Here is a 23,305-nt window from a genome sequence, read left to right on the forward strand (position 1 = left end):
GGAACTATAGTTTTCATCAGGATTAAAAAGTCTGCAGGGTGAGATTTTTATTTGGTCTTCTGTCTTGAAATCTGCATACTTTTCATATGAAAAATGAAACATGCCATCCTCGGTCCTCAAAAATGCTGCTGCCACCACCCAACAATGACGGTGTGCTCTGTTCTGACTTCCTAGGCACGGGGGCTACACTGGTGCTAATGCACCCAATGTCTTGTCCTCCCCACTGTGTCCAGGCTGGGAGAGGTGGTGGAGTCCTTGGCCATGGAAGCGAGTGAAACCAGCCAGTATCAAACCCATCCTTTAGGACTTGTGAAGACCCTCCTCTAAACAACCAAGCTCCCTAAGCACTGATCCATCAGGCCTGGAGCAGTTCATCCTTCTGAGATGCTGAGTCCAGGTCCCTCCCTGACTCAGGGTCTCCAACTGAGCAGGAATTACTGCTTCAAAGGCAAGAAATGTCAATCAGGGAGGACAGATGTGAAAGGAGGTATTAATCACAGAGAGCAAAGGAGTACTGGCATTCTCTAACAAAGCAAGGACATCGGCAGGGGCACAGGTGCAACAGGAGAGGGGAGGGTGACAGAGAGTGAGCGAGTATACACGTGTGGACACAGTGCCCATTATGAGGAAGCAGGGGAAGCTCCCAAGGATTTGCTGAGGACTGAAGCCCACAGCTGCACAGTGCTAGTTTTTGGTTTAATCCAGCTTTACTCAGCTGACACAGAAAGATTTTATTGCTCTAGTTAAATACTACCTCTAAAGACACCAAGCTGACCTTAGTGTCCCTATCACTCAACAATAAAATAACCATATGAAGAAGACAGACAGCTGAGCTTAGATGTTTAAAGATCCTCTCTTGTTCTCCTTTTCCCTGAATGAAACTGTATTCTTTTGTAATATATGTATTTTTAAAATGTATTTAAAAAAATAGATGCTCACATGTGGGTTTTTTTAAGTTGCTTTTTTTCTTCTCAACATTTTGCTTCCTCACATTCCTTTCTGTTCCTAGATTGTCAACTGAGAGAAGGTTCCCAGCTGTGTTTCTCACATGCCCAAGTGAGGTTTTGGAGTCAACCTAAGTGGGGCTAAAGCAGGGCAGGGATGGAGGGTGAGGGCTAGTGCCGCACGGTCAAGGGCCCATCCCAAAACTGGAGCCTCCCTGCAAACAAACGTTCAGTAGCCCACAAAATGGGAGGAAGAAGCCAGATAAATATTCTACAGAGACTTCATCAGGCAATGGCAACATTTCCCCACGCCCCAGATGCCCAGGTGCCAGCAGTAACCTCAGCAACGTATCTTTAAAGAACAGCCCAGCTGAGGGTGACCCTTACCACACCGAGCAGCAAAGGATCGTGCGGAGTCCTGGGTTGTAGGCCTAGCTCCACCAACCTGGGAGTCAGCTGCTTCTCAGGAAACTGGACCAGGCCTGGCTTTATCTGAATCCGACACAAAGGGTCATGCCAGCTCCTCCCCATAGGAGTCTTGAGATCAAAGCCATCATTTCCTGCACGTATAGCCTAGTAAGTCCAACTAATGATGACCCAGCCCCTCTGGAAGCTCTCCAAGTGCTGAATCTCAGAAATTTCTAGGGAGGCTGTGCACCTGTGTTTCCTTCTCTGATGATGCCTCAGTATCTCCTAAGGGCTACGTCAGCAGAATGCTATGCTGTTCTCCACAGCTGGCTTAGGTCTGACGCCTCAGGGAAAGGGATCACCCTACCTGTCCGTGGGCAAAGCCTAGCATGGGCTCCATCATGGCCACTCGCTTTCTGTACTGCAGCGCGTTGAGAGCACAGTAGTACTGAAGGGATGAAAGATGCTGTTTCCGCCGGGCAGCTGCCACCTCCTTTACAATTTCAGTCTTCACCTGGTTAAAAGGGGAAAGGAAAACAAACATCAAGTTGTCCAAAGCAAGTGGCAATTCTGTAAGAGCATGCAACTTCAAAACATGTTTGTTTATTCATTAGAACAATTTTTGTGACAAATAAAAAACAGATGAGATTCCACCTCAAGTTTTTAAAAATTCCAAATTAAAAATACCAAATTAATGGCATCTCGGCGTTTGTGAGGCTGCACTGGGGTGAAGACAATACTTTCTGCTGGTAGCACTACAAAGAGCTACAGTCCTTTAGGAAAACAATATGGCAGCGTGCATTCGAAGCCATAAATATTTTGGTTCACTCATAAGATTGTACTCTCAGGAAATCATGGAACAGAAGTAAAAGCTATATGCCTGAAAATATTCGATATTATCTATAGCAGCTAAAAAGCTAGAGAGCATGAGTTAAAAAATCAGAGTCAACATTCAGGGCAAGGAGTTCAAGTGCCCAAGTATATGTGAGTCAGATAACCATATGAGCTATCAAGCTTAAGTTAGAATCATTATGTGATTATCATTTTACAATGGTTCCAAGTTGACATTTAATAAACCAGTTTGAAAAAAGCTAGAACAGAGAAGAAGTCTACTTATGAGATTTGGAATAAATATTTTAAAAATCCAGGGACTTCCCTGGTGGCAGAGTGGTTAAGAATCTGCCTGCCAATGCAGGGGACACAGATTCGATCCCTGGTCCGGGAAGATCCCACATGCCACGGAGCAACTAAGCTCGTGTGCCACAACTACTGAGCCTGTGCCCCAGAGACCGCAAGCCACAACTACTGAGCCTGCGTGCTGCAATTACTGAAGCCTGTACGCCTAAAGCCCATACTCCACAAAAAGAGAAGCCACCACAATGAGAAGCCCATGCACCACAACCAAGAGTAGCCCCTGCTCGCCGCAACTAGAGAAAGCCCATGCGCAGCACCGAAGACCCAACGCAACCAAAAATAAATATATTATTTTTTTAAATCCATGTACAGGAGAAAAAAAAGAATTCATCAGGACACCCTCAATGCCACAAATTCACAATAGGGAAACATAAAAGAAGCTTAAGTAAATGAAGTGAAAAATGGAAGGTAGGTATTCGTACCTTTTCATTCTCCTTTTTTTTAGGAAGCCTGCTATATTTTGCCATTGAGAGGTCATGCTCTAAAAATAAAGAGATATTTTAGCACCTAGATGGGCTGAAAGGCAAGAACATTCATTCAGCATCTCCTCCCACAGACATACTAAACTCACATACCAAGAACAGAGAAGATGCTTACCATTGCTGGCGAGTCCAAAAAGATCCTTTAAAGTGCTTACTTCTGAACAAGAGAAAAGAAACATCTTAAAGCAAAGAAAAATAAAATATGCTAACCTGGAGCTCTGTGCTTTCCCAAGAAAATAAAGGTATGTGCGTGGAAGGGGGAACCTCCGCCAGCACCCTCGGGTCCTGGTGCCTGGGGATGCTTGTTTTAATGAAAGAAATCTGAAGCAATCTAGTATACTGTACTTGCGACAAGCCAACACCAATAAATATTACTCCATGTGGGTGCCACACCCATCATGCACAAAGACGGCTTAACAAAGTCTAAGACCAAAAAAACAAAAAGTTAGTGAGAGCAATGACTGTCCAAGGTTAAAAATTTAAAAACACAGAGATATTTAAAAGGAAGTGACACTTTCTTCGATTCTAAAACAATCCATTTTTACTTTGTCAAACAGAGCAAAGCATTTTTCACATCTTCTACATTGTTTTTCGATCTGTTTCAAAACTGCCTCCAGCTTTTAAATTTCTCTTCACATTTTTCTTACTCTTTCTGATAGGGGGCTGCTTTCTGCCTTTCTCTTCTTTAATTTTTCATTTCTTTCTCATCTTCTACTTCCTGATGGAGCAGTTTTAGAGTTTCTTCCTCATCAATTTTAAATAGCTTCCTAAATAACTCTTGTATTCTCTTCATTCAGATTATGTACTTATATTGGTGGGTAAATGAAAAAGGCAACAAAATGTAAAATAAAACACCACTCCCACTACTGGGCATATACCCCGAGAAAACCATAATTCAAAAAGAGTCTTGGGGCTTCCCTGGTGGCGCAATGGTTGGGAGTCCGCCTGCCGATGCGGGGGACGTGGGTTCGTGCCCCGGTCCGGGAGGATCCCACATGCTGTGGAGCGGCTGGGCCCGTGAGCCATGGCCGCTGAGCCTGTGCTCTGCAACGGGAGGGGCCACAGTGGTGAGAGGCCCACGTACAGCAAAAAAAAAAAACCCCAAAAACCCAAAAAAAACCAAAAAGAGTCATGTACCACATGTTCACTGCAGCTCTATTTACAATAGCCAGGACATGGAAGCAACCTAAGTGTCCATCGACAGATGAGTGGATAAAGAAGTGGCACATAAATACAATGGAATATTACTCAGCCATAAAAAAGAAACGAAATTGAGCTATTTGTAATGAGTCTGTCATACAGAGTGAAGTTAAGTCAGAAAGAGAAAAACAAATACTGTATGCTAACACATATATATGGAATCTTAAAAAAAAAAAATGGTGCTGGGTCCTGGCCTAGGGGCAGGCCAGGAATAAAGACGCAGACATAGAGAATGGACTTGAGGACACGGGGAGGGGGAAGGGTAAGCTGGGATGAAGTAAGAGAGTAGCACTGACATATATACACTACCAAATGTAAAATCGATAGCTAGTGGGAAGCAGCTGCATAACACAGGGAGATCAGTTTGGTGCTTTGTGACCATCTAGAGGGGTGGGATAGGGAGGGTGGGAGGGAGGGAGATGCAAGAGGGAGGAGATATGGGGATATATGTACATATACAGCTGATTCACTTTGTTATAACGCAGAAACTAACACACCATTGTAAAGCAATTATACTCCAATAAAGATGTTAAAAAACAAAAGCAAAACAAACAAAAAAAACCACCACTAAGCAGAGGGGATGCCAGATTCTAATTTGGTTCTGATTCTGACTCAGGTATGACCCAAGCCAGATACTTATAATTTCTGTCTTGGTGTCAGCAGAAAAGTATACCTTGATTAACTTTTTTCATAGATACTAAGAGCTTCTCCTTTTACTACTACTAGATAGTTTTATTTTCTTAAAAAAAAAAATCATCATCCTGGGTAAATATTACTGATACTACTAATCCACAAGTTGAGCCCTTTTGGACGAACAAAGGCCACATCATCAACACGACTGGGCATTCTCAATCCTAGGTTCCTATAAACAAACCTGAAAGACATCAATCTGACAATACAAGTCTTAGGGGGTAATTATTTTGTTTCTAAAAGACTTGGAGTTTGTTTTTTAAATGATATCCCCACACATTTCTAATGTTTTCATTTAGAGAAAATCTTTTTTAAAAATGCACGCAATGAGGCTTTCAGTTACTACTGGATAATCAGCACATGACCGCATTTAAGTTTGGGTTTTACATGCAATTACAGACGAGTAACACTAAAAAACACTAAAAGCCCTGCTCAATCAAGGTTTCTCTTTATACAAGGTTACATATTATTTATTATTTTTTATTTATCAAGTGTTAGTGCTATCGCTCTGCCCTTGGGTAGAGTTTATGCCAGTTCTGCTATTTCCCCCATAGGCTGCAGATGACATGATCACAGGGGATCTCAAAGTGAGGGGAAAAAAAGCTTCATATTTAAGATTTGGCCTTCCATTTACTGCATCTTTTCTGCCTAAAAAGAAAGTTTTAAACTTCCTGTTTTTAAACAGGAAGTACTATACTGAACAACAGATATTTCAGCACTCAGGTTTAGACTTTTTTGGTCAGCAATGTTTTATAATCAGTGTTCTAGAAAATACAATTCTTTATTCTCTATGCAATGAATATTTTCAATGACATAAGAAAGGACTAAAGGACTAGAAAATCTGCATTCCCTTTTGTAATATCAACTAAGTTTTTTCAAGATTATTTATTTATTTATTTTTTTGCGGTATGCGGGCCTCTCACTGTTGTGGCCTCTCCCATTGCGAAGCATAGGCTCCGGACGCGCAGGCTCAGCGGCCATGGCTCACAGGCCCAGCTGCCCCACGGCATGTGGGATCTTCCCGGACCAGGGCACGAACCCGTGTCCCCTGCATCGGCAGGCGGACTCTCAACCACTGCGCCACCAGGGAAGCCCTTATTTATTCTTTATATTTAGTTTTTGACTACCTTGATTTCAAATGATATAAAATTATTTTAAAGTTTTATTTTAGTTGAAGAATCAAAATTAATCCAGAAGATCAACTAGGCTCTCTGAACTAGTCACAGATACTCCCACTCACTAAAATGGAGCTCCATCAGAACAGGGAGCTCCTATCTACCTTGTTCACAGCTGTACCCCCAGAGTCTCGCAGAGATAAAGCATGGTCCCCACTCTGTCCTTTCTTCTCCAAGCCTCCCACTTTACATTCCAAAGTGTTCATGGCTCCTCAAGAACAGCACGCCTTTACAAATGTCCCCTAACCTGTAATATAAGCCTGCCGTCTTTGTCTACTTAGTAAACATTTATTTATCAAAACACAGCTCAGAGATCTTCTTCTCTGGGAAGCCTTCCCTGGCACCTCATCCTCAAAGGGTAATCACGCCTCACTGTGTGCCATTTCTATTCCTTGTACATCTCTGTCCTGCTGCCCTCATCACATAATATTACAGTTGTCTGCTTCCAAGTCTGTTTTCTTATTGGCCTGTGACTTCCTTTAGGTGAGCCAAGAACATAGTGAAGATTTAATAAAAGCTGAAAAAGAGGGCATTTCTCAATGATGCACACAGTTAAACAAATAATTGCAGTAAAAATTACTATTAAATGAATTAATATTCTTAAATTATATGGCACTGAACTCAGTTACTTTACCTGTAAGGTCCTTTTCTCGAAACTGTATAATAGGTAGAACCATTGTGTCTGCCAACTGTTTAGCCAGCTCTGTATGGAGAACATTAAGCTGAAAGAAAGAGAAATCTACTGAAGAAAATTATACCCACTATTACTGACACTGTCTTATTTCACTGAGGGATCACACTGAACACATCCATGTGGTTAAAGAGCTCAGTTACACTTCCTTAGCAAATAAATACCCTTCACAAAGCAGTAAATGACATAAGCTAAGAGGTATTAAAAACTAAATGCAAGTTTCCAGCTGACCGGGGCATCAGTTAAGTTTGCTAAGAGTCTCCGAGCCCACAGTTATTGTTTGTTAACTGTGCAAGATGTGGCCCTGTGCTCTTGATGTGAGCCACACCCACCTAGACAGGGAGAAAGCTCTGATGTGCTGGCAGCACAGGTCAGCACTTTGCTGGGCCTCTGTGTGCTCCCACCTAAGAGGGGGCTGAAGTCACCCCTGAAAGACAGGCCTGCTGGGAACCTACTAACCCTGCAACTACAGACACTGGGGGCCCGGGAATTGCCGTGGAGAAAGAATGTTCCCCGCAGAAATAACTCAGCCAGATTTCAGACATCTGACCTTTCTGAGCACAAGGAAGCTGTATTCAAATGTGCTCCTCCTCACTAGATAATTTTAACAGCCCTTGATTCTTTCTCCCCTTCTACCTCAAGGCCTTAACTAAATCCGCCTTTGTAAATCGTCTACGAGAAATAAAAATGATCGCCATCAGCACTACCACTTTTGAGCTCTTTCTGTGTGCCGCCTCTACATGCTTTATACCACTCAGTTCCCACCTACTCTGTTAGATGGCTGTTAGTTATTATCCTCATTTTTACAGGAGGGCAAATAAATCGCCAAATCCAGCGAGCAACTAAGTGACACACCTGGGATTTTAATCCTGGGCTACTGGGATCCAAAATCCATGCTCTTTCCAACACACTGTGTGGGATACAGAGTATGTCTTTCATGCTCACAAAGCTGCCACAACTTTAAACACGTGGTAGTCAGTAATGAACACAGTGCAAGGCCCAGACTTCCGGATATTGTGAGGGTGCTCTGGGATTCCTGCTGGGTATATAAGGGGAGGTCACCCAGCAGTCATCTTGTGGAGTAAACATTTGGCAAAGTTTTCTTTCGGCAGCGATAGCAGTCACGTGTCTGAATCCCCCTTCTGCACACGGATCTCCCCGCAACAGATCTGGTCCTTCAGGGTTGTGCTTGCACAGGCTGCTCTGACAAGCTTAAAGACTGGCTTCAGGTCAACCATCTGTCGGGCCAGGGAGTGACAGGCCAAGAAGTCAATGCTCTCCCTATCTTTCAATCAAGCCAAAGAATGGCAGCTTTTTCTGAGGGGAACACATGAAGACAGCCATGCCAAAACATGCATTAGGATATAATGTGTTAACTACTTTTCCTGAATAGCTTCAATAAGAAATGTACTGTTTTTTGTTTGTTTTTTTTTACTAACAGTTAATTAGATGAATTGGCTCTGCGCCGAATGCTCTGATATAATTATTTAATTTAACCTTTATAACAGCCTAATTTTGTAAAAAATTGTAAAAAACAAATTTTGTAAAAAATTGTAAAAAAACAAAACTCAGAGAGGTTAAATGGTTTTCTTTCCAGTGGTTATGCACTTCAAGAATGGCAAACTTCCTAGCTACTCTACTACTGCTTCTTAAGGATCAAGTGGTCCGTGTCACCAACTTTTTGCCTTGGGGCTCTGAGAGGTAAGGGATGATCACTTCCAAACACAGCACCTTTGCTGAGGAGAGTGCGAAGAGCACAGACCACCTCTTGGCACTTCAGTATCGTCACACAGAAAATGGGCATAACAGCATCTTCCTTGCATGGCTCTTTTGACGATAAAACAAAACATGAATAGGAAACACTCAGAGCAGAGGGCCTGACGCATAGTGGGCAATGAAATCCATAATGTCAAAGATTTCCTGTCTCAGATGCACTAAAAGGAAGTAATCTAGAAACCTTGCTTTTGGTACAATCACCAAGGATAAAAAAATCTCTGTATGCCTAGGACATTGAATACCTGAATCTAATGCATTCTATTAAATATAAGCAACACAAATCTCTACTTTTAGTTGGATTTTTCAATTTCTGAGTCAAGTTACTTCTCTTGAAAAATTTTCAACCTGATGCAGGCCACCTCAAACCACCTCAAAAGCTACTCCACTCTTCCCACCTGAGTTAACTGCTTTCCCTGGCTTAGGTCTTGACATCAAGAGGCTTGTTTAAAAACTCACAGTGTTAAGCTTCCAGGAGGCCATGACACTGCCTTTAAACCACAATTCTAGGCTTCCATCCTTCTGGAATGATTCACCCCCCACTAAAGGAACTGTCATTAGCTAATAGGCAAATGAAAAGATGCTCGACATAGCTAATTGTTAGAGAAATGCAAATCACAACTACAATGAGGTACCACCTCACACCGGTCAGAATGGCCATCATTAAAAAGTCTACAAACACTAAATGCTGGAGAGGGTGTGGAGAAAAGGGAACCCTCCTACACTATTGGTGGGAACGTAAATTGGTGCAGCCACTAAAGAAATCAGTATGGAGGTTCCTTAAAAAACTTAAAAACAGAGTTACCATATGACCTAGAAATCCCAATCCTGGGCATATATCCACAGAAAACTCTAATTCGAAAAGATACATGCACCCCAATGTTCACAGCAGCACTATTTACATGGCCAAGACACGGAAGCAACCTAAGTGTCCATTGACAGATGAATGGATAAAGATGTGGTGTGTATACATACACACACACACACACACACACACAAAATGGACTACTACTCAGCCATAAAAAAGAATGAAATAATGCCATCTGCAGCAACATGGATGGACCTGGAGATTATCATATTAAGTGAAGTTAAGTCAGAGAGAGAAAGACAAATATCATATGATATTACTTATATATGGAATCTAAAACATGATACAAATGAACTTATTAACAAAACAGAAACAGACTCACAGACATAGAAAGCAAACTTATAGTTTCCAAAGGGGAAGAGGGGAGGAATAAATTAGGAGTTTGGGATTAGCAGATACAGCCTACTATATATAAAGTAGATAAACAACATGGTCCTACTGTATAGCACAGGGAACTATATTCAATATCGTGTACTAAACTATAACAGAAAAGAATATGAAAAAAAGATACATATATCTGAATCACTTTGCTGTACACCAGAAACTAACATTGTAAATCAACTATATTTCAATAAAAAATTAATTCAAAAAAAAGAATCATCATTCCCACTTATGAAAATACAGCTCTGAGTAAATATCTTAAAGTAGAAATCCTGGTTTAGGGTTTTGACAACTAATCACATCTCCTGAGCAAATCTCCTCTAGTCAAGAAAACACATAACTTCAGTGGGTGTAGACTACTGCTTCTCCCCCTGGGTTATTCATTCACTGTTAATTAAGAAAAATTCTTCTCCCCACCTTCAAAAAAATTTACTTTCTGCTCCTCTCTAATTCCATTCTCCATTCATCCTCCTCCTCTTCTGGAATAGATATGCATCCATATTATCACACACTTCAAAGAGCCACAGCAGTGGGACAGAGGACAAAGTTCACAAGGAAGTGGACAGTTTGTATCTATATCCCCGTTGCCTAGAATTGCATCTGCTAGATAGCAGGTGGTCAGTAAATGTTTGTTGAATGAATAATGCCTCGGTGAACGGATCTGTTGAATGAATGAACAGGCATCTGGTACAATTTCATATGAACGTTAATTTCTCATTTTATGAACTGAAGATAGCATTACGTTCGTATCAATGATTGCACAGTGAAATGGCACCTGTACATTGCCTTTTTTGCTTATTCTCTACGGTGATATTCTACTGTAGGTACTACACACTCCTTGGAAGGTGAAACAGTTCATACCTACCTAATTTGGCAGAGGGTTCTGCCCAACACCTGTAGCATCTGAGCTCATGTCTTTTACAATTACGATTTATGTACTTTTTCTATAACAATACCTGCTTTTCACAAATATTCCAAATGTATTATACAATACAGCTACAAAAACAGTTGTAAGAAATCTCTCTTTAGTGGGTTCAATCGCACTCCCCCCAAAGATATGTTTATACCAAACACCATGTGAATATCTGGGAAAAGGGTCTTTGCAGATTCAATAAAAGATCTCAAAAAAAGACCACCCTAGGTTATCCTGGTGGGCCCTAAATCCACTGACAAGAGCTCTTATAAGAAGAAAAGACACAGACAGAAGAGAAAAAACACGAGGGTGGCGTGGGGAGAGAAGGCCATGTGAAGTCAGGGGCAGAGACTGGAGTTATGCTGCCACAAGCCAAGGAACACCCAGAGTCACCAGATGTTGGAAGAAGCAACGAAGGATTCTCCCCTAGATCTTTGGAGGGAACGTGGCACTGCCAACAACTTGATTTCATACTTCAGGCCTCCAGAACTGTGAGAGAATAAACTTCTATTGTTTTAGGCCACCTACTTGTAATTTTATTACAGCAGCTCTGAGAAACTAATTCTCCCTATTTAGGAAACTGAATTCTTAGAAGTCTTTCTTTCAGTCTATTGTTCATATATATACCAAAGCCTTTCCCCTCAAACCAGAAACAAATGGAACAGCATACAACCTCTTTTATGAAATGAACCTTGGAAGATAAGGTTGAGATACCTTCTCAGATATTTAAGTAGATATCTAAAAATAAAAAGTGGGCCAAAATAAAGATGAAAGAAAGTTCAAAAAAGAATCAAATAAAATGTTGCCATGTGGCTATCTTACCTCATCCACCACTTTGGAAAAGTAGTGGAGTGTAGAAATTACTTCTTCATCGCCTTTGCCAAGAGCAAAATTCTACCGCCAAAGAAGAAAAGCAGCAGGTGTTAACTGAATGCTAGGGAATTCAGCACCATAGCATTACCCCACAATACCCTGCCCTCCACCTCGACTTCCTCTCTTCTCCCAAGAGCACATCATGTCAGAGCGTCTGCGGAGAACTAGAGCTCTCCCCTTGTTCTGCCCCAGCCACACAGTCAACCGCCCTTCCCAGGCTATTCCTTTGTCGGTCAGCACCCTTCTGTTGAGATATAACGGTATCTTTCAGTTTATTTCCTGGAATTCTTAGTGTTGATTCACTTGTATTCCCTCGGAAAATATGAACCCTCAGGGCAGTTGATTACTTCTGTAGGCTAATAAGAATACATCATAAAAACTTTGGGATAATCATCAGAATTTATCAGTGGATAGGAAAAGGCAAGACAAAAGAAAAAATGGAAATTGCCTATGGAAAAAAAGAAAGGAAGGAAGGAAGGTCTCTAAAGGTTGCCTCTAGAGAATTCCTTTATAAGAACTCCGCTTGAGTCCTAAGCACAGCATTATATGCCACATATATATCAAGTTACCTGTTTTTCATATGCCAGCAGTTGCTTAGAAAGCTGTTGAGTAGCCAGGCACATTTCATTCTGTAGGGAGAAGAGAAAAACAAGTAAGATTTGTCCAGTGCATACACAGTCACTGAAAAATGCCACCTCAGAGACTCACTTAAACATAATATATATGTATCTGTAAAATAATAAAATATTTTGTTCAGAAATTATTTGGAAAACAAGACCAAAACAAATTAAAAGGTTAAAGCTTGCTTTTTCCTCCCCATCATTTATAAACTGACGTTCCTTCTGGTCATTCAGTCAGTAAACAAATGTAGTGAACAACTAACATGTGCCAAACCTCCAGCAAAGACGTGGTCCCTGCCCTCATGGGGTTTACTGGGGAAGCAGACACTAAAAAATAGTTACAAGCATGAGAACCACAAAGGAAATACTGCGTGCAGTAGGAGGCTCTGACTGGAGGATCTGCATGGTCCTCAAGAAGACCATGGAAGAGATGTTCTAAGCAGACCCCTGGAGAAAGACCAGGAGCTAGCCATGGGGATGAGCTTTCCCCATGGGACAAGGGACAAGCATGTAGTAAAAGCAACCTGCCTGTCTGAAGAGCTGTAAAGCAGGGCATAGCTGGAACATGGGGTGCAAGGCGTGGAAATGAGACAAGCCTGGCAACATAGGCAGAGCAACGGCATGTGGGGCTCCATGGCCCAGTTGCAGACTTTAAGTGCAGTGGGAATTTAAGCAACATTATGACACAGTCAGATTCTACCAAACTTATAGCACTAGGTCAGTAATGATGGATGGTAACACAGAAGCACAGCTACAATGCCTGGGAAGGCCCTTTTTGTGCTGTTTTTCACTGACCAATACTGTCCACTTTCTTCTTCTCATATTTATCCCTCTGATCTCTGGCTACACAGCAGCTGTCTACCACTATCCTCCCATCATCAATACATCCAGCCTAGAAAACGTGTCTTATGTTTCTAAAGCTCAGTTAAGGATTCTTTTTCAGTTCAGGGTGTATTCCTAAGAGAGGGAGGGAGCTACTGGGTCTGACCTGGAGCAGATAAGGGGAGGGCACTGGCCAGCCTTGGCCTCCACTTCCTTTCTAATTCCCCTGGGTTTGCTGTTCCTTAGGGGTAAGGCCTGAACTCTGCTGGAGCTTGTTTTATTTTTCATGGGCCTCCTTTGCAAGACCCATCAGAGCCTAATCCTATGTTTTTTGAGCCTTCTTTGCAGATAACTGGTCAGCCTGTTCCCTGACTTCCTTCATCTGCCCCAAGAAACAGCCATCAGTAGACCCTGAAACGTGGTGCTCTCTCTTCTCCCCCAGAATAAAGTCAGGCAAACATAATGATAACTCCTGGCTTTGGCACCCTACTGGGGTGCCACCACTTTGAAAACTAACCAGAGCTGGCAGTCACAAAGCCAAGAGGAGGGCAAACAAACAAGTCCAGAAGTACTATGTCCTGGATCTAGACAAGAGCATGCAACCATTACCTAGCACAGAGCAGGCACTCCACAAATGTTTGATGAATGAAGGAACAAACAAGGTTAGAAGATTCATATAAATTTCAAGTTTTTAAACAATACCTGGAATCATAGTGTGAGGGGAGAAATACTTCCTAACCCTGTAAGGCAACATCACAAATGGGAAATAAAATACAGAGTGGACCGGCATAAAGCAGTCAGCCAGGAAACAGCCAGTTGACCATCTTTAGCAGTGCTGCTTTGAAGATCAGGGCGCATGGGAACAAGGGTCTTAGCCCATTCACTGAGCTGCTACCCTGCTGTATCAGAAAATCCCCATCTCCTCTTCTCTGAGTTAGCAGCAGTGCGTTTAAGATGGATTTGTTCAAGTTACCTTGGCATCTGCCTCCCCAAGCAGCCCCAAGTAGACTATGATTTGCAGACCCACAGAATCATCCTAACAGTAGCAGCTAACATTTACACAGCACTTAATTCATGCCAGATACCAACTAACTGCAATCCAGGCATTATGTCATTTAATTCTGACAACCCTGTCAGGCATGTTCTAATTAGTAACTCAATCTTACAGAAGAAATGGAGGCACAGAGATGTTAGGCCACCTGCCCAAGGTCACACAGCTAGTTAGTAGCAGGGCTGGGATGTGAATTCATGTCTGTCTAAAATCCACACTCTTAAACACTACTCTCTAAGATCCCAAGTCCTGCTAAGAGAAAAGACCTGAGAAGGCCATTGCCTTAGGCTAGAGTTGACAAACTTCTCCTGTAAAAGGCTAGAGAGCAATTATTTTTGGCTTATGGGATATACCGTCTCTGTCACAACACAAGAGCAGCCATAAATAATTCATGAACAAATGAGTATGGCTTCGTTCCAATAAAACTTTATTTACAAAAATAAGAGGCCAGTCCAAGGGCTGTAAAGTACTGATCCTGCTTTAGACAGTAACTGTCTCAAAAGAGCTGTCCTCTGCCACAGCTCCCTCAGGAGGCTCTCCATGAAGCTACAATCCTTCAGATTCAAGAAGGATTGAATTCTTACTCTTCTACTCTTCTAGTTTCTACTCTTCTAGTCCATTCTTTTCTTTATTTTAGCTAAGTCTAAAATATTACTCCCCCATATCTGTATTCTTTAGAGACCGGTCAACAGATACGATAACCGCCCTCCGTGCTTTCTTAACAAGCAAGTGCCACAGGCTACTTGAATTCTTCTCTCCTTTAGAAGGTACTGGCAAGCACCCACGTGTAGTGGACACACCTGCCAGGGAGCTGCTGGCATCCGACTGTGCCCAGGTCAATGGCGGGCACTCGTGTGCCATGCGCACAACTCCACTGAGGCCAGGAAGAAGGGGCACAGCACACAACAGACAACTGCTCCCAAAATTCCTGTGTACAGTGGACTCTGCCGGGTCTCCCCTAGAAATACTTTCTGAAAGTGCTATGTATTTCAGATGTGTGTGATTTCAGGCAGCAAGATTCTGTTCTACCAGCATGATTCCACTGGGTACAAACAATACATGTACAAAATGGCCTGTCATCTGCCCTGAAAAGAAATGAACCTCTCCTATACAGAGCACTTGACATGAAAAGTCTTTTAAACTAGACCAACTTTAATCTTACTCACTGTAAGATTCTACTGTACACAAAGGTTTTATGAAATGCTTTACCTAATTAATACACACCCTGTGAGGTAAGCCTGCTTAATTATCTCTTCAATAAGACTTGCAAAACTGGAACTTGCGTGAAGAGTAAATATTAGCAGTAACAATAATAAAGATAGCTGCTAACATTTACTGAGTCTTTTTTAGGACCTGACATTGCTGTTAAGCACTTTTTATATATTATTACATTTAATTCTTACAAGGCACTTATGAGGCAGGGTATATTCTTACCCTCATTTTACAAATGAGGAGAAAAAGGTTCAGAAAGGATAATACCTTTCTATAATTACACAACTAGTAACTGGCAAGGCAACGATTCAACTCAGATCTGTCAGACTCAAAATCTAAAGTCCAAGTGCTTAACACCATACTATTCTGATCTGAAGTCCAAAACTGTATTTAATAGTACTGTACTCAGTGAGCAGGCCTCACAGGCACTACAGATACCAGCATAAATCCCATACTTTTCTAGCTGTAGTCCAGCAAAAGTGGTGGCGTAAAATGTAGATTCTAAATGGAGTTCTGCGAGTAAGAGTCCGACACCCTGGAAAAGCTCTCTGGTTACTATCTATGCTATTGGGTACCTCACAGGAAGCCTTAAGAGATGACCTGACGAAGGGTTTACCGACAGAATATCCTATGTCCATCAGAACTTCCCAAGGCTGGCGCCAAGGCAGAAAGACCAGTGGTTAACAAACCCGGAAGGAAAACTGAGCTCTGGGCAAAGGAATGTTTACCTTATGGTGGCACAGAGCGCTCGCTAACTCCAACTGTCACCTGAAACTACCCAAAGGCCTCTGGGCAGGAATGGAGAGGCCAGGAGCAGGGGCAGAGGAAATCCACTAGAGTCCGAGTCACAGTGTAGGCACTGCTTTGATCTAGGCTAAACAACTGGCCAGAAATGTTACCTAAAGCCAAGTGGCTGAGAGTCTGATTCATCACAGCACTACCCCAAAGCTGGGGTCAGGGGGTCGCACTGGATCAGGAGCCCCGGGGGGGGGGGGGCTGTGCACAGAGGGAGTGGCGAGGAATGTAGCAAGGACAGAGGCTGGAGAGCTGTGTTTGGGGCAGGCCGTGTGGGGATGCTTGCTGAGGACTCTGACATTATTCTGCCAGCACCAGGGAAGCCCCAAGGAACTTTGGCAGGAGAATGACAAGGTCAGATGTGAGCAGAAGAAAAATCATGAATGGCTGTGGTGGAAAAAGAGGATGACGTGAGGGTCAGGAGACCACCTGAAGTCGAGTGAGAGAGAAAGAAGGCTGAGCCCAAGCCAGAAAGTAGCAGAGATATGCCTGGTATCGCTGAGGCAAAAACAACAGGCTAGAGTGAATGAGGAAGGAGGGGGAGTCCAAGACGAATGGACCCTAGACTGGATGACCCATGATGGCAGTGCACCGAGCTAAGGTGCTGACAACGGGACACAGATCTGGGAGGGACAATAAATCGCACAGAGGGGGTGTGCCGACGGTCTGGTCGAGGTGGCCCGGATGCAGTCTTTCATTTAACACCTATTTATCAAACACTGAGCGGGGCCACGGAAGGCGCTGGCCATTGGAGACAAAGACAATCTGCTCTCAGAGCTCACAGTGCACAGGGAGGAAAGAAAATCCCCCACTGTCCCTCAGTGCTCTGACCAACAAGAGTGCAGGGCATCTGGGCACACGGGTGAAGGGTGCTTTCGTCCGAAGGGAGAAAAGGAAGAAAGAAAAGGTGTCAGACACCTCGGACCTGAGGTCAGTCTTAAAAGCCATTTGCTGGGAAGGCCATTTGCCAGGGCAAGGGGTCCATGTGGAGTCCTGGAAGCAGGAAGGGCATAGCAAAGTCTCGAGATGTGCAGAGGGCCTGGCACATTCTGGAACAGCCAAAGACGAAGCTAGAGGAGTAGGCTGAAACTCAGCTCATGAAGAGCTTTGCGTGCCTTGATGAGGAGTTTTTACCTCTGCCTGTGGTTACAGGGAGCCACAGAAGCAGGTGAAGACAGGGAGGGAAGGGAGGTTTGCATGTGGTAGCTCGAGAGTAAAGGATGGATTGAAGGGGAAAACAAGCCCCTGACGACAGGAAGACTGCTTAGGACGGTGCTGCAATAGCCCAGGTAAGAGCTGAAAACTCACTCTCCACAGTGACAATAGGCAAAAGTCGTTTGGAATAAGGACCTTGAGACGAGGGCTAGAAATAGATTCTGAATGGCCAGGCTTTGCTGAAGAAGTGACCTTGCCCAGGAAACGAGTAGAGACTAACCAGAGAAGGACTCCTGTGGAATTTTGGAGAACACCAAGACTTGAGGGGCAGGCAGCATAAGGGCGCCAGGAAAGGAGGAAAATCAAGACTGGTGGGTAGAGACTGGGACAGACACTGTCACAGGAACCAAAGAAGGACAGTTTCGAGGGGGTCATTGTTAATAGCATCTGGTGCTACCTGGGATGGAGGGTGGAGAGAGGCTATGAACCAGGCATTAAGTAGCCTGTGCTGCCAGTGGGGGATCGAGCCCAGACTGAGGTACCTGAGGAGCAAATATCAACTACACAGTGAGGAAGTGAGCAATGTACAGACTGCTCCTTCAGGAAGGTCAAGATCAGAGGACCAAGCTTCTATTTAACCCAACTAGCAGTCCCAGGGTACAGTGCTATCATAACTACTATTATTCTAAGGCTTAGAAGGTGGTTACGTTAACAGTGAGCACTTCGTGCCAGGGACTGATCTTATACTTTACAGGTATTAGTTCTAATAACAACCTATGAGGTGGGTATTATTATGGCCTGTTTAACCAACAAGGAAACTCAGGCAATCACGTGACTTGCCCAAGGTCACACAGCAAGTGGCCAAGTCAAGACTGGAACTCAGATCTGATGCATCTAAGGTCACATACTTAACCTCATACCTAATGAATGAGCCTGGCCCAGAATAGTCTTCCATACTAATCTGAAAGCCTTCAATGGCAGAATGAGGGAAGGCTGTAGATCCCACATGCAAATCAAGTGCAGAAACTCAGGTCTCTGAAGGTGCTTCCAGAAACCACTCAGGGGCTCTCTACTCCCAAATGCCTTAAGCTACACACATATTTCTCTGTCCCTGTCACAGAAACCTCAATTTGACTGTTTTTGAGAGCTGTTAAAATGCACTGATTGAAACCATTATGGATAAAAACCAATTAAACAAGGGAAGTTACTCTGGGATACAAAAAGGAGCTGGCTCCCACCCATAACACACTACAAAGCTGTTAGGCTGATAAGTGTGGGTGTTCTATGGTGACAAGAACAACCTTTGAAGACTCCCACTTCCTTAGCCTCTGCTGCCATTTCTAGAGACCAGTATGTCAAAAGAGTACAGCAAAGGGGTTCAGAGTGACAGTGGAGGTTTTGGAGTCAAAGACCTGAGTTCAAATTCTGTTCCTGCCACTCATCAGCTGTGTGACCACAGGCGAGTTACATAACCTCTCTTATATAATAATACCTCTCCTTTATTGTGAAAGCTAAATGAGATTATACACAGGTGGTGCCTTGCCTAGTGTGTGGTATGTTTATGTGCCTAATAATATTTTTATTATTAAAATACACAGTTCTGATCCTGTCTGCCTCCCAAATCCTTCTCTCTCCCCTATCACAAGCTCACACTCCTGGATGCCCACTACTCTGTTTCCCAAGAGGAACATTAACTTATTTAGCTTGATATCTATATATATTATCATTTCTAAAGAAAAATATTTTCTTCTTTATAATACCAAATGTATGCATATCTTCCCTTCAAGGTATTTTACTCCTATCCCCTCCCACAGTCTCACCCCAGTTTGAAAAGATACTACTCCCAACTCCAATGCGGGCTTTTACATTTCAGGATCAGGAGTTCTGCACTCCCAAAGGTCTGGTTCAGAGCAGCTGCAGAGATGAGACTGTGTTTGTGTAAGCCTGCTTTGCTGAAAGGAAGTGAGAGAGCCTGAACCACGGTTCTCACTTCGAAAAATTCCATCCAAAATGTACTTAAAAAAAAAAAAAAATCAACAAAACAAACACAAAATTCCATCCAGACTGAAGGCACCAACTACAGAGGCTTGTCATCTTTTGGAGGAGAAAGACAGGTTCCAGGAGATGCCAGGTTTCACTAGTACTGCTAGGAACATCATTTGACCTTCCCGTTTTCTCAATACAATGTCTGAGAGGAGAAGTAAGAAATTTACGTAAGTAAATTTCATTGTAAAACCCTAAAAAATCCATTTCGAAAAGATTTTTTAAAATTTTAACCTCTCTAGGAAAGAAACAAAATCACGGTAGATATACAGAATCAAAACAAGTATACCAAATGTATTAAATGCAAAATTTGAGCAGATTTTACTGAATAAGTATACCCATGCATCTATTCAGACACTATAGAAGTTTTAAATTTAGTCAATAGTTTGAAAGATAGCAGAGCTTTCTAAGTAACCCGTCTCTTGCTGCATGAGAAGTGTGTACGGCTTCCTTCATTCAGATGACCCATGATGGAGTACTCAGTTCCCCCATGTGCAAAGGCACATCTGACAATTAGGAGACCAGATGTGACCAGGGACTGCTGTAAAATGCTGAAAACAGCTTATAGCCTATAGCTTCATTCTACTGCTTAAGCCAAATAAAATTTAAAATCTCCCCCAAACTAGCCAAAATCAGCAAAACTGTTTGTTCACAGAACTTTCCTCTAGTTCTTTTTACTCTTCCTCTTTCTAAAACTAAGGTCCAAATAGTATTCACTATATCAGAATCCAGAAACTTACTATGTGGCCTGATTTTAAGTATCTTTTATGAACATTTATCATTTATCAGTAGCATAAATCTGGTTTAAAAAATATAATAATGAAAAACAACATCTTACTAAGTGCCTCTGTTTTTAAAAATGAAATTATAAAACTCTATTAATGCAATTTAACACAACTAGGTGTAAAATATTTAAGGAAGAATGTTAAATAAAAGCAGGTAAACATAACTTTGGGGAAAAAAGTTGAATGAAAACATTGGTAACTCTTTTCTTTCTTTCTTTCTTTCTTTCTCTTTCTTCCCACCCTCATACATATAAACAAACTGATCAAAGAGGAGTTAGAAAGTTTTCTTTTTAATTTAATTGAAAAGAAACAAAACAAAACATGTTCAAATGAACCTGAAAAACAACTGACCCTGACCCAGCCGACCTGAATGCCACTGACCACTGCTTGTATCTGTCACTGAGTGGGCAGCACTAGCCAGACGTTCTTGCTAGCTTCTGCTGCAGGAAATGCCGAGGCAGAAGGAAGGGCTTCTGCCAGTAACCCATGTGATGATCATGTGATGTGAAGTAAAAGCTGGTTACAGCCTCTTGGAATGCAAGACCCACTTAATTTTGGCAAAATGCAGTTTTCTGGCTCAAAAGAAAAAAACGCATAAGAGAGCATCTGGACATCTCCAAGTAAATGATTCTGACAGACATGGAAAGGCAGAACAGAGACTCTTGGGAGTGGTGGAGTCACAGTCCGTAAGTCTTGGGACTCTTAAACATGAGAAAAATCATTTAATAACAATATTCAAACTACTAAAGAGCAGGTATAAGCTCAGTAAAAAATTTTCTGTTCTCTTAAATTTTGAATAGTTAGGGAAAAATACAAAAACATGTAATAGAAATAAATAGGGCTTTAAAAAATCGACAAAGTATGTCCCAGTTTTTAAATGTTTTACCTAAACAAACGAGCAAAATCACAAATGTGCACATGATTCTTTTGGTCGTTAAAATTAGTTCCAATTAATCAAGTTACACTTCTATAATACAGTAGTTTGCAAATATCTATCTCCAGCCTGAACTCTGGACCTGAACTTTCAACAAGATCTCTTTCCCCACTCTTATGTCCCATGGACACCTCAAAATCAGCCTCTCAAGAAAGAATTAAGGGGAATTCCCTGGCGGTTCAGTGATTAGGACTCTGCACTTTCACTGCCAAGGGCCCAGGTTCAATCCCTGGTCAGGGAACTAAGATCCTGCAAGCCATGGTGCGACCAAAAAAAAGGAAAGAATTAAGATTGACATCCCTGCCATTCCTGCCACTGCCACACACACACACACACCCTGCTCCTCTTCCTGTATTCTCCCAACTATGCACCCTGTTATTGAAGTCAAAGACGTGGGCATCATTCTTGATTCATCCTTCACCCATCCAACCCCTTCACATAGAATCAGTCACCAATCCACTTCTTCCCAATTCCACTGCCGCTTCCCTAGCTCAGGCTACCACCCTTATGCTTAGTAGTTAATTGTTTGGGCTTTGGCTTCAGGTTGACTTGCTCTACCATGTATTAATGGGGTGGAATTGGAAAGTCCTTCATCATCAGAATCCTTAAATCTCCTGACCTATAAAATGAAGATATAATAACAACAGCCACCTCAGAGTTGTTAGGGAATTGAAGTGAACTGATTACATGTAAAAGCCCCTGAAACTGCACCTGGAACCTATGAAGTATTCAATAAGTCTCAACTATCATAATCATCCTCCTTTTGGGTGCCCAGCACAATTCCTCCAGGTTAGGTGACCCTTCTCTCCTAGCACCTCTAACACTCTTTGGTAATTATTTTTGTCTGTCTCCCAACCCAGTTGTAAGCTCCCTAATGGCAAGAGCTGAGTTTTTTCCCCATATAGGATATGAATGAATGATTAATAAAACCATGATAATAATAAATGATTATATATGAATATTAAGAGCTATGTAAAATAAATGAGTATACATGATTATTGATATATTATATTATTATTATACACTGAATGTGGTATTTATTTAGAGATCGTCAATGAGAAAAAGGAACATATTAACAGATACAGGCTTAAGTCAGCAAGGAATCAATAATGAAAAGTATCGGTTGCCATAATATTTTGATGTGTAACATAACAAATTTTATTTTTAAGTAACTCACAAGTTTTCTCTTAGAAAGTAACATACATGGGCATTTCTTGATCTTAAAAAGATCCACTTTTGCTACTCAGCAATTTATTTTCCATGGTTTTGCAAGGCAGAGATATTTGTTCCTCAAAACAAAGAAGCCACCCAACAGTTCCAGAACTGTGACTCAAGTCTTTTCAGAGGAAGCCCTTGAAAAAACATCTCTACTCGCCTGCACTGACATCTAAGACTGACCATTTATGAGAAAGACAAAGAGCCATGCCTTAGAATACTGAACCCACTCATTCACAAGTAGGAAGAGGAGACTCAAATGTTTCCCTTTGGAGTAGAATTTTTTAAAAATTAAAAAGCAGTTATGTGGTACCTTTCTACTGGGTCTACTAGTTACAGAAAAATTACCCTATTTCTTAACCTGTGAAAATGAACTGTCCTCAGTTTTTTGAGGTGAACAGAAGAGAAAAACAATTGTGATTTTATTTCAAAAGTTTAAATGGTGGTGTTCTGACTCAAATCTCTCAACCTCCTGAGAGAAGTTCAAGGTGGGCAGAGGGCTCCCACTCTGTTCCTCTCCAGGTGAGGGGGCAGGAGGATACCTGGGCTCCATAGACGCGTTGCATCGCCTGGAGCAGCTGGTTGGTATAATCCGTGAGAGTGCCAGCATCTTCTTCAAATACACTCAGTAAAGAGCGAGTCTGCAAGAAAAGAGGTCAATTTTATTTCTAAGTGGAGAAGTTACAATGGAGGTAAAACAAACACACGCACACAGAGATATGGGGAGGGAAGATGTCTGTTGTCTGGCTTTACTTTTTTATTGCTAATACTAATATAAGCTGATTCCTAGAGCTTTAATTCAGAACTTCTTTTCTAATCCTTTAGACTACATTGCGAGGGCAAACTGAATACAGTTTGAGTACTGGGGCCAGGGAAAGAAAGCCAATTTTTAAAGGGTTAAGAAGACTCAAGGGCTATTATGTGTCTTGACGTTAGCCTCTACCTAAGTACCAGTAAAGTCCATCCAATAAAATAAGTGTTAAAAAGGGCAGTCTCTCCCTTCAAGCCCATAAACTGAACTCAATGTCTGGCCTGTCTGTATACCTGGGGTGTGGTCACCCAGCACTGCATCATCACAGCA

General features: G+C 42.2%; 1 protein-coding gene across 3 annotated transcripts in view; it reads right to left on the minus strand.

The window, feature by feature from the left end:
• Positions 1-23,305, minus strand: part of APPL2 (adaptor protein, phosphotyrosine interacting with PH domain and leucine zipper 2) — a 52,727-nt gene that overhangs the window by 23,278 nt on the left and 6,144 nt on the right. Inside the window, exons 2-8 of one of the 3 annotated variants that reach the window (XM_004269429.3) lie at positions 22,767-22,865; positions 12,162-12,221; positions 11,542-11,613; positions 6,728-6,815; positions 3,144-3,185; positions 2,969-3,027; positions 1,720-1,866 (exon numbers count right to left, since the gene is read on the minus strand). In XM_004269429.3, coding sequence (XP_004269477.1) covers positions 1,720-1,866; positions 2,969-3,027; positions 3,144-3,185; positions 6,728-6,815; positions 11,542-11,613; positions 12,162-12,221; positions 22,767-22,865 — 567 coding nt within the window. Of the gene's footprint in view, positions 1-1,719; positions 1,867-2,968; positions 3,028-3,143; positions 3,452-3,675; positions 3,914-6,727; positions 6,816-11,541; positions 11,619-12,159; positions 12,222-22,766; positions 22,866-23,305 lie in introns of those variants that run through there. The other 2 variants (XM_049694919.1, XM_049694920.1) reach the window with 2 other exon arrangements.

The sequence above is a fragment of the Orcinus orca genome, chromosome 11 (genome assembly GCF_937001465.1).
Source record: "Orcinus orca chromosome 11, mOrcOrc1.1, whole genome shotgun sequence".
Taxonomy (NCBI): Eukaryota; Metazoa; Chordata; class Mammalia; order Artiodactyla; family Delphinidae; genus Orcinus; species Orcinus orca.